The sequence below is a fragment of the Chaetomium tenue genome, assembly GCF_020726465.1.
Source record: "Chaetomium tenue strain MPI-SDFR-AT-0079 chromosome Unknown F5144scaffold_3, whole genome shotgun sequence".
NCBI lineage: Eukaryota > Fungi > Ascomycota > Sordariomycetes > Sordariales > Chaetomiaceae > Chaetomium > Chaetomium tenue.
In genome coordinates, this window is record NW_027117331.1 from 3,701,031 (window position 1) to 3,710,972 (window position 9,942).

At 56.0% G+C, this 9,942-nt stretch overlaps 2 protein-coding genes and 1 non-coding gene across 3 annotated transcripts; 1 reads left to right on the forward strand and 2 right to left on the reverse strand.

Annotated features, from left to right (window-relative positions):
* Positions 1-1,041: 1,041 nt before the first annotated feature.
* On the reverse strand, positions 1,042-1,120 carry F5144DRAFT_t80. Its single transcript has one exon. It is a non-coding gene; the product is annotated as a tRNA-Glu (tRNA).
* Positions 1,121-3,442: 2,322 nt separating this feature from the next.
* Positions 3,443-7,100, forward strand: F5144DRAFT_569248 (uncharacterized protein). Its single transcript, XM_066788686.1, has 5 exons — positions 3,443-4,352; positions 4,404-4,598; positions 4,650-5,577; positions 5,636-5,797; positions 5,886-7,100. The coding sequence occupies exons 1-5, from the start codon at positions 3,447-3,449 to the stop codon at positions 6,608-6,610; spliced, it is 2,916 nt and encodes a 971-aa protein (XP_066645244.1). The 5' UTR covers positions 3,443-3,446; the 3' UTR covers positions 6,611-7,100.
* A 1,835-nt stretch (positions 7,101-8,935) lies between these two features.
* F5144DRAFT_202069 (uncharacterized protein) lies at positions 8,936-9,850 on the reverse strand. The gene has a single exon (XM_066782925.1). It carries the CDS (start codon positions 9,619-9,621, stop codon positions 9,013-9,015), a length of 609 nt encoding a protein of 202 aa, XP_066645245.1. The 5' UTR covers positions 9,622-9,850; the 3' UTR covers positions 8,936-9,012.
* Between the last annotated feature and the right edge of the window lie 92 nt (positions 9,851-9,942).

Below are 9,942 nucleotides of genomic sequence, written 5' to 3' on the forward strand. Positions count from 1 at the left end.
CCCCTTGGAGTCATCCTGTCACATTGCGAGATTCCCACAAGCACAGCGGGCCATCCACAACCATCGCAGATCTGATCGCTGAAACGCCGCCGTTTCCCGTCCGCTGCGCCTGATCCATGACGAATCTTTTCCATTGTTTCGTTGATCTGGGCGACTTGAGGTCCAGTTCAGGGTCCACGGTGACGTAAGTTCCCATTCCAATTCTTGGCATGTGGTGGGGCAGGGAAAGGAACGCCACTCTTGTGCGCACAGCCACTGTGGCGCAATCTGAACCACGAGCCTGAGCCTTTGAAAGAACACTTGCCAAAGTCTGACAAGGGAATGTTTTAAAGAAATGTTCGAGGCAGAATCTAATGTCCCTTACAAGCTTCCCTTTGGTCCCTTTGGTTTGAAATAAGATAACGAAAGTTTGAATTTGGAATCCCCCATTCAAATCTTGGTTAGGTGGTCAGATAACTTACGGGAATGCACTATTCTGTGCCAGTACTACTTTCATAAATCTAATATCTAATGTGTTATTTGGAAGTTCCTAGGTTGTTGATTTGTCGAAGTGTAGGGTTTATTGACTCGGGCTATGTGGCCTCTTGGGGGACTAGTAGGGTGCTTCTGGTTATACCGACTACAGCACATCAATGTCATGTATGATCGGCAATCCATGAGTAGGCGTTAGAATGAATTTTAACAGGAGGTTCCTATTTCCAAGTGGTGCAATGACTAGCTGCCTAGTGTGAGCTTTGCAGGTCCGGTAAAAAAGGGAGAGCTTAACAGGTGCTATCTGTAGTGATGAGGTAGCAAAATGTTCATAACAATGTCGTGAATGAAAGAAACACTGCGCAAGAAAAAGGGGTGGATCGTATCTAAAGAAGTCCCAAGTAAATACCTAGTACCCTTCAACCAGGCTGTAATGTTGGGAGATTGGGTTGTCGTTAAGACGAGCGACGTTGATATGAATCGTAGGGAGCAAAATCTAGGGGTGAAGTCGAGCTTGAAACACTGAGCTAAGTTATTCGGGACATAATGTGAGAATTCAACAAAAAGAAACACCCCTCCGGGGAGTCGAACCCCGGGCAACGGAATTCGAAATGAGAATCCGCTATGTTAACCGCTACACCAGAGGGGTCTTTGTTATTTGTTGGAGATGGGAGCAGGAGCCCTAATCATGAAGACCGGAGAGGAAGGAAGGTGGTGCTCGTTGCCTGGCTGCCTGAGGAGAGTTGGGTGGGAAGGAGGGAGGTGGGGGGGGGCAGGGCACCTGCCGCTTCCCGAGAGCAAAGGGCCAGAATGGGAGAGGGGTAGAAGTACTTGCCTTTGGGTATCACTCAAACAAACCTCTGAGTTCTTTTGTTCCAGCGGGAGTGTGACATGCCATATTCGACGGGCGATAGGCTCAGCATGATAGCATGTACACCCCTGGGCAGCTTTGTGTCCTTTTATGTTTTCATGTCTCCCATATTTGGTAGTCATGAAACTGGGTTGCCCGAAACGAGAGCCATGTCACTTGCAGCTTCTAGTGGCCGTCACTGGAGACAGGCGTCGCCTACCTATCTGTAAAGTAAGTCAACAGCAGTTAGGTTCATTTCCCGGACGTCCCACAGTAAATTCAGCTTTGTATCTGAGGGTTCGACCATTTACGCCGTCCTCTAGGACGCCACGAGTGCTACACTCCTAACCTACAAGCTTGTCTCGTGGGGCTGGAAGAAAATGAAGAGGAGAATTATGACCGGAAAATAGGCTCTTCTGATACATTGCCTCGACATCTAGGCCTCGGTCGTCGGCGAAGCCCGTTTCGTGCGACTCACTCTCGTTCTCTAACGTGGTCGACAACCTGACAAGGAGCCAGGGAAGTCCGGAGGTAACTGTAGATCCCACCTAGTCCATCAAGTTTTTATATTTGACACACCTGGCAGTTTTGCCTCACCTTCTACATAGAACCCGTCCAGTTACACATACCAGCCTACACGCCAGTCGAGACATGTCTTGCAAGACCCCGTTTCGGCACGGCGCGGCACGACTCCCACGTGGGATCGGGCGGGACATGAGAACCGGAGCGTGCCAAGCCCGCCAGAACCAAGATCGGATGGATACGTTGCGGCGTGGGGGAGGGAGATCGGCGTCGATCAGGAAGGAGGATCTGGAAAACCCCTCTCCGTGCGACATCCTTCAGCTGCATCCCAAACCACGACACCATGCAGATTGCGAACACGAGCAGCGGTGGAATCTTCATTGGAGATTGCCAACAACTTTGACAACTCCCATGTGGGCCCATTGGCCCCCCCCCCCCCCCTTCGGATGCCGGTACTGCTGAGAAGAGAGACAGAGGTGATTCGCCGACCGTTGGAGTGGGACGAGAAACGCATTGATCCAAGACCTGTCGACGTGGCTTGTCAAAGAAAAACGACGACAGCCCACTGAGCCCACAGCGCTGCAGCCCAGAACAGCCGCCGTTCAATAGTGTCGGGTTTGGTGACTATCCGTCAATGCCCAGACCGCAAGCTCCACAAGGCACCACGAACCCCAAAAAAAGAATGGAATGCGGCTGGAGCTGGAATCGATAAGCTGGTGTTCAGCCCAATCAGACGAACTGTATTTGGGTGGACGCAGGGCTTGGCGTCTATTTGGACCTGGAAACATCGAGCCGAGACCCCTGTGGAAATACGAGTGACAGGGGGGATGTGATGGGATTGGATGCAAGGGGGTCACATCGTCCCGCCGAGACACTCTCACGCCGAGCTGAGCCCTAAACGGCCATGATGAAAAACACATCAACGCCCAACACGCGTGTTGTTCCAAGATGCAACCAGCGGTAGCCATCTCTCCTCGACCTTGACCGTCTCGGTCCCCAACTCTCGCTTTGCCCTAACGCCAGCAGTTTGCCTTGCCCTATGGATTCGTTCCTCTAGAGTAACGTCTCGATACATTGTCCGGATCACACCACCCAGACCGCCAGGTTAGGGGTTGCACAACCGGGTTCTGTCCGCTCGTTTTGATTCCTCGAGAGCCCCTTTACGATTATACACCTATCCGTAATCTAATGTTTTGAATCCTCGTCCAATATGAGAACAAAAGCGCCTGTCTTTGCCAGTCTGCTGTCCCTCGCGGCCCAGACTGGCAGGGCTGATCCGACATGGCCCGCCACCACCGACCACATGGAGGAGATCATCTACCAGCTCCAGGGAGTTCAGGGCAGCCTGTTTAACGACGTCATCACGCCTTGCAACAACGAAGCTGCCGGTCCTGGGCGCGTAACCGCTAGCGAATGGCTGCGCGTGGGTTTTCAGTACGTGATGTTCATTTTGCAGGGAATCAGGAGGTGGATAAGACCGAAATGCTGGGGGAGCCACGCAGTGCTTGGGGCGATATAGAGGCCGCGGCCAAGTAGTGATATCGGGGCGTCAGGCAACTGGTTGCGCCGTTGATTTTACGGGAATGCTAACGGGAGTAGTGACATGGCACCGCACAACAAATACTTCGGCACCGGTGGAGTTGACGGCTCGTTGCAATTCGAGCTCAACAATGGCGAAAATACCGGACCTGGCCACCGTACGACGCTCCAGTTTTACGCCAACTACTTGACGTCCCGGTCCCCTATGGCCGACCTGATCGCCACTGGGGTGTACGCTTCTGTCCGCTCCTGCGGTGGTCCCGTCGTCCCCCTCAGACTTGGGCGGAAGGACGCAACCTCAGCTGGAAGCGCTGGCGTCCCGCAGCCCCAGAACTCCATTGTCTCTTTTAGACAACAGTTTGACCGCATGGGCTTCACAGCCACCGAGATGATCCAATTGGTCGCCTGCGGCCATACTCTCGGCTCTGTCCACAGCACCGAGTTCCCCCAGATCGTCCCCGAGTCTGTTGGACAGGCTCCTTTTGATACGACCAACGCCCAGTTTGACAACAAGGTGGCCACTGAATACGTTGCCGGGACCACGAAAAATGCACTTGTCGTTGGCGCCTCTATCGCTGTTGGCCGAAACTCCGACTTCAAGGTCTACAGCTCGGACGGGAATGCTACCATCAGCACTTTTACTGACGCCGCCGTCTTCCGTAACACGTGCCAAGCCATGCTCCAGAGGATGATTGAGGTTGTCCCCGAGGGCGTCACCCTTACCGAGCCCATCGCCCCCTATGCCGTCAAGCCGGTCGATATGCAATTGACCCTGAACACCGGCGGCACCAGCTTCCGTTTGACCGGTTTCATTAGAGTTAGGACCACCGAGGTTCCGGCGAGCTCCATTGAGAATGTTGTTCTTACCTGGAAGGACCGGAGCGGCGGGAACAGCTGCGGATCGTCTGCTACCTGCTCCACCACGGCTACGCTGCAGGGTGTGTCAACTGGCTTCGATGATACCTTTGGCGTACGTACCAGCCCCGCCCATATTCCCTGGTGGTGATGCTGACAGCACCAGTTCTTCCCGATTGATGCCACGATTCCGACCGCAGCCGGCATCTCATCGTTCACCATTGTGGTGAACTACGAGGACGGGTCAAGCGAGGAATACGATAACAACGGAAATTCTTATCCCATGTCTGATGCCGTTGTCCTGCAGAAGCCGCAGAGCTGCCTGCTCCAAGGGCCCGGCGATCTCACTGTTTCTGCCCTGGTATGTTTTACCCAGGAACGATAGTTGGCCGCGGTATTAACCAAGGTATAGGTCCGTAATGACCACAAGGACCTCCCGGTGAACCTTGGCGTTTCGTATTTGACGCCTCGTAACACAGCCGACGGCAACCCGGTCCCGGCCCTGAACGAGGCCACCGTCGAGATGGTGGAGGGTGACTGTGTTGGCCAGTACACGTTCTTTTCGGCCAGCTTCAACATCCCCGGCGGTCTTAGCTTTAACTCCAGAATCAGCGTGACTGCTGGCTCGGGCGCCACCGCCTACACGGACGACTTCAACAAGGCCAGCGACCTGGGCGGTACTTGCGGCACCTTCACAGGGGGCGCCACCTGCGCTGTTGTTACCACCCCACCCACCCCTTCGTCGACATCCGTTCCTGTTTCAAGCTCGACCAGCGTTCCTGCCACCACCACTAGCTCCAGCAGCTCCACCGCCGAGCCGACGCCCGCCATCAAGCCTACCGTTGGCGGTTATGTATTCGCTAACTGCTGGACCGAAGGAACGGGCACGCGTGCCCTCAGCGGTGCCGCGTTCGCCTACGACGAGATGACGCTCGAGTCTTGCATGACCAACTGCACTGGCTTCGACTACTGGGCCACCGAGTACGGCCGAGAATGCTACTGCGGCAACAACCTCCACTCCAGCAGCACCGAGGCGCCCGTCGAGGAGTGCAACATGGCCTGCGGTGGTGACCCGACCGAGTTCTGCGGCGCCGGAAACCGCCTTGAGCTGTACTCGACGACCGCGACCCGGACCACGTCTGCCACCCCCACTCCGACGGGAAGCCTGGCTGTCAAGCCGACCGTGGGCGACTACACGTTTGTTGGATGCCAAACGGAGGCGACTGGGAGCAGGGCGCTTTCCGGCAAGGATGTGTACGCGGACGATGCCATGACCCTGGAACTGTGCGCGACGTACTGCGCTGGGTACACCTACTTTGGCACTGAGTACGGCCGCGAATGTGAGTGATACTACTGAACCGTAACCCCTTGAAACGTAGTGACTAACTTGTATGCTAGGCTACTGTGGAAACAGCCTCAACACCGGGAGCGTCTCGGCCCCTGTGACGGAGTGCAACATGGTTTGCGGCGGCGACCCGTATGAATACTGCGGTGCAGGCAACCGTCTGGAACTCTACAGACTATCGAGCGTTTCCACCACGGGAAGCCCGTCCTCAGAAGGTGAGCGACGGCGTAGATTGGCTTAACAAACAAAAAATTACCACCCACCCGCAACGATTTCCTAACGTCAGTCTCTCTCTCTCTCAAGCCGCCACGACGACCACCAGCTCCACCCCGACCGCCACCCTCTCCCGCACCCCCACCGTCTCCCCCTACACCCACGTCGGCTGCTGGACCGAGGGCACGGGCGCGCGCGCGCTCGGCGCCAAAACCTACGCCTCCGGCGACGACATGACCCTCGAGAACTGCGCCGCCTTCTGCGTCGGCTACCGCTACTTCGGCACCGAGTACGCCGCCGAGTGCTACTGCGGCAACGTGCTGCACGCCTCCTCCGCCAACGCCTCCCTCGCCGACTGCGCCATGCCCTGCTCCGGCAACCCGGCCCAGTACTGCGGCGGGCCCGACCGCCTCGAGCTCTACGAGAACGACGCCGCCTCAACCACCACCACCAGCACCACCAACCCCGACCCCCCCGCGCCGACACCAACCCAGCCCGCCACTGTATCCGCGACTACGCAAGGCGGGAGCCAGTGGGAATTCCACGGGTGCGTGACGGAGGCGACGGGCGTGCGGGCCCTGGGCGCCGCGACCCTCGCGTCGGACGAGCTGACGCTTGAGGCGTGTGCCGAGTTCTGTGCGGCGCACCAGTTCTTTGGTGCCGAGTATGGGCGCGAGTGCTACTGCGGGGACGAGCTGGCTGAGGGCGCGGTTGAGGTGTCCGCGGCGGAGTGCTCGATGGCGTGCGCGGGGGATGGGGGGGTGCTGTGTGGGAGTGGGAATCGGTTGAGTGTGTATGAGAAGGTGGTGGTGTGAGGGTGAGGGTGGTTGGTGGTGTTGTGGTGGGTGTGGGTTTGGGGTGTTTCGTTGTATGTATATAGTAGGGGAGGATACTTTTAACCTTGGGGCTTGGGTAATGGCTTTAGCGGTGTTGGAGATGATGAATTATTATCTCAACGCCCTTGATGTATATGATCGGTGTCATGTTAACATCTAGCCATCGCGTAAACACTACTCATAGCCCTTGCCCACACGGATCGAGAGCAATGGGCTCGTTATTACTCAACGCCGAAGCCATTCGCCTAACACACACATGTTACCAACGTCCGGCTGGCATGTGATAGGAGGGGACACCCATCAGAACCCCATTGCCATCCTCTCCTTCCACAACGTCGGAAATCCAAGCCTGTGAAGGGAACCCAAGTCGAAGCTTGATTTTCAACGGCCTGTCATCTCTTACGAACCGTCATTGTCACGAACGCCACCCGGCTTCTTCTACACCCCTCCTTTCCCATCATCACATCCCCCAAGAATCTAGAACCACTAGCCTCGGCCAAGACCACCTCCCACCTCCCACCTGCGGGGTGCCCCTCTCTCGTCTCCATCAGTCCCAATCTCCGAGGCCAAGCATCCAAACGGCACGTTCCTTGGCGGCTCTTGGGACCAGACCCCGGATTCTGGGTGCTGGGACGAGACGGAGTGATGATGATGTCCAAGGCATCCCTTCCCTCACCTTTTGGTGATGGGGGCACGATTCCCAGCCCCTTTCTTGTAAAGCTACCTACACCAGATACGAATACTCACAACACACCCTCGAGTGTCACCTTTCGATCTCCATTCAAAAACCACCGAGAAGTGAACTAGTCACGGCATTCCTGCGTTTTGGGCTCTGACCAGATCCACTCTACTGCATTGGTCCTGCGGGCAGCCCATCTCGGTGAAGCATTGAATCCTTGGCAGCCGTTCAAGTTTTTGGTAAAGTCGCGAGCAGGCCGAGGCAGGGCGTGTAATTGTAAAAAAGATTTCGCAAAATAATCCAGAAAAGAAAAAACCTGATTTGTGTATGCACGCCAAGAGGAGCCGGCCGTTCACAGGCGAAGTGTCATCATGAAGTGGACGGAAGAACCCACCAGTCTGCTAGTTAGTTAGCGTCGTTGTCGTCTGAAGACCGAACTCCTTGTTTAGATCCGTCGATGTCCGCGTGATGGTCAAGGACTTCACCGCAGACGGAACCTTCCTTCACCGCACACCTCCGTTTGGTGTAAGTGTGTATGTACCTGGCGACGGCAGGCATATCGACGATACATACCACAGACCCTTAAGCCATGAATTGCCGTGCCTGCCCTGTCTGCCACGAGGGACTCGGGAGCAACAATTGACATGCAAGTTACACAACAGGACGCATAGGCATCAGACCACACAGCCTTCCCGCCTCCGAGTTACACCGTAGACTCACAAGTGCATGAATCCCATCTCACAACCAACCTAACCAACGACATCGGCACATCCGCCCTAACTCCGGCCCAGCCAATCCCAAACCCGACCGACAGCCAGGAGGTGCTAAGCAACTCCCGTTCCCGACGGCCGGGAAAGGACGGAGCTTGCACCCTTTTTTTTCTTGTTGTTGGCTGGCGCGTCCCCGCTGCCGCTGCCGCTTGGGCTGGGGGGAAAAACCCGGGGGCCGGCTCTCACCTTTCTGGGGTTGACGAGGGAGGGAGGGGCCGGCGGGGTGGCGGTGGGCAAACGCGGAGATGGAGGGGTTAGCAAAGTGGAGTGGCATGAGCCTGGCGTCGTGTTGATGGCGGGGAAGGTTTTGAACTAGCGTGTTAGTCGTGGCTAGTAAAAAGGGAGGTGGATGAGGATATTTCCTGCGCCCCTTTGTTTGGTGTGAGATCAGCGGCGTTTTCCGATCGTTGTCTTTATTTACATCTTTAGTTACAGTCTTGCATACGTGGAAGGTGCTGTACGAATGCAGACTATGGACCTCGGCTGTGACGGCGGTTGGAGGGTGCCCTTCCTTCCTTCCTTCCCGTATGCCCGTCTCATTCCCGCAGACATCCCAATATAGTGTATGTGTGCTTTAAAACACGGCAAGATAATGCACAACGACGATTTCGCCATCGTCGAGGATGGCCATGAAGGTACCTACATATGCGGGTCTATCACAGCCCAGGCCAGGGACGGACGTACCAGGCCGGCACAGGAAGGAGTCAGTGAGTGGGGATGTGGAGTGTTGAGGCTTTCACGAACTGCCCCACCTCAGACCGAGGTGGCCCTGAACTGACTCGAGATCGGAACAGGGGCGGTTTGAACTTTTTAACAAAAGCTGTAATTTCAGGAGAGATACCAACGTTGACAGTGACGTAGCCTGGCGAAGCATAAGACGATGGCTCTTGCCCCTTTATGTGGCGGGCTGAAAGCTTCGATCGATGATGTTGTTACTCTGCCACTCTCGAGCCACTCTTTCTGGACCCGACGTTTGTTATCCTTGTCAATGCCGCTCGGGGGAAAGAAATGCGACGGAGAAAAGTGCAGCCAAGTGGCCAGGGTTCGGGATAACCCCGAAGAAAGAGCCCGCTGCATCGATTTAGGACCTCCCCTCCAGTTCCGAATTTCGCCGACCTGTTTCCGGTTTTGGTAATTTCAACGAAGGTGTTACTCTTGCCCTGCAGTAGTTTTTCGATCTCATTCGAGGTATTGGTGATGAAGCTCGTCGTCCAACACTCAGCGAGGTGAAGTTGGAAGTGAAAGGCAGGATCAACCCTGGCTCGAGAAAAGAGACTGCAGGAGCGAATCGACTTCGGACCAACGGCCGGGATGTGATTCGCCATCTCGCCTTTTCGCCTCAAGGACGAAAGCAGGCGTCTCGCCGACCACATCTGCCGGGCTTTCGCTTCCGGAATTCCTACATACAAGCACAAAGATATGTTGCCTATTTGCGCGCCTTTTTTGTTTGACACGACTGCGATCAATTGATCCCCCGTTGCCGGACATTTGTCAATTTGTCTCGCCTGCCCCCTGGAGTGTACATTTCTCATGACTGACATGTGCTCGCGTGTTGCCAAACAGCATGCCGACACGGCGACACGGAATTCCTATCGACCATCCTGCTCCGTCCCGCCGATCCAGTTTGACCAGGGGGGTTTTCAAGGTGAGAAGGCGGCGGCGAGAGCAGCGTCAGTTCCTGACCGATCATCGCCTCCGTCGCCAACCCCTGACGCTGGACTGGGACTGGCAAACTGGGTCCGGGTTGCGACGGCGGGAATTCACACGTGTGGTCGCGGGCTCGGCGATGAAAGTGAACCGCGCTGATTGGTTTCCCCACATGCCGCTTGGCGGAATGAGGCATGGGGCGCTTCTCACGAATC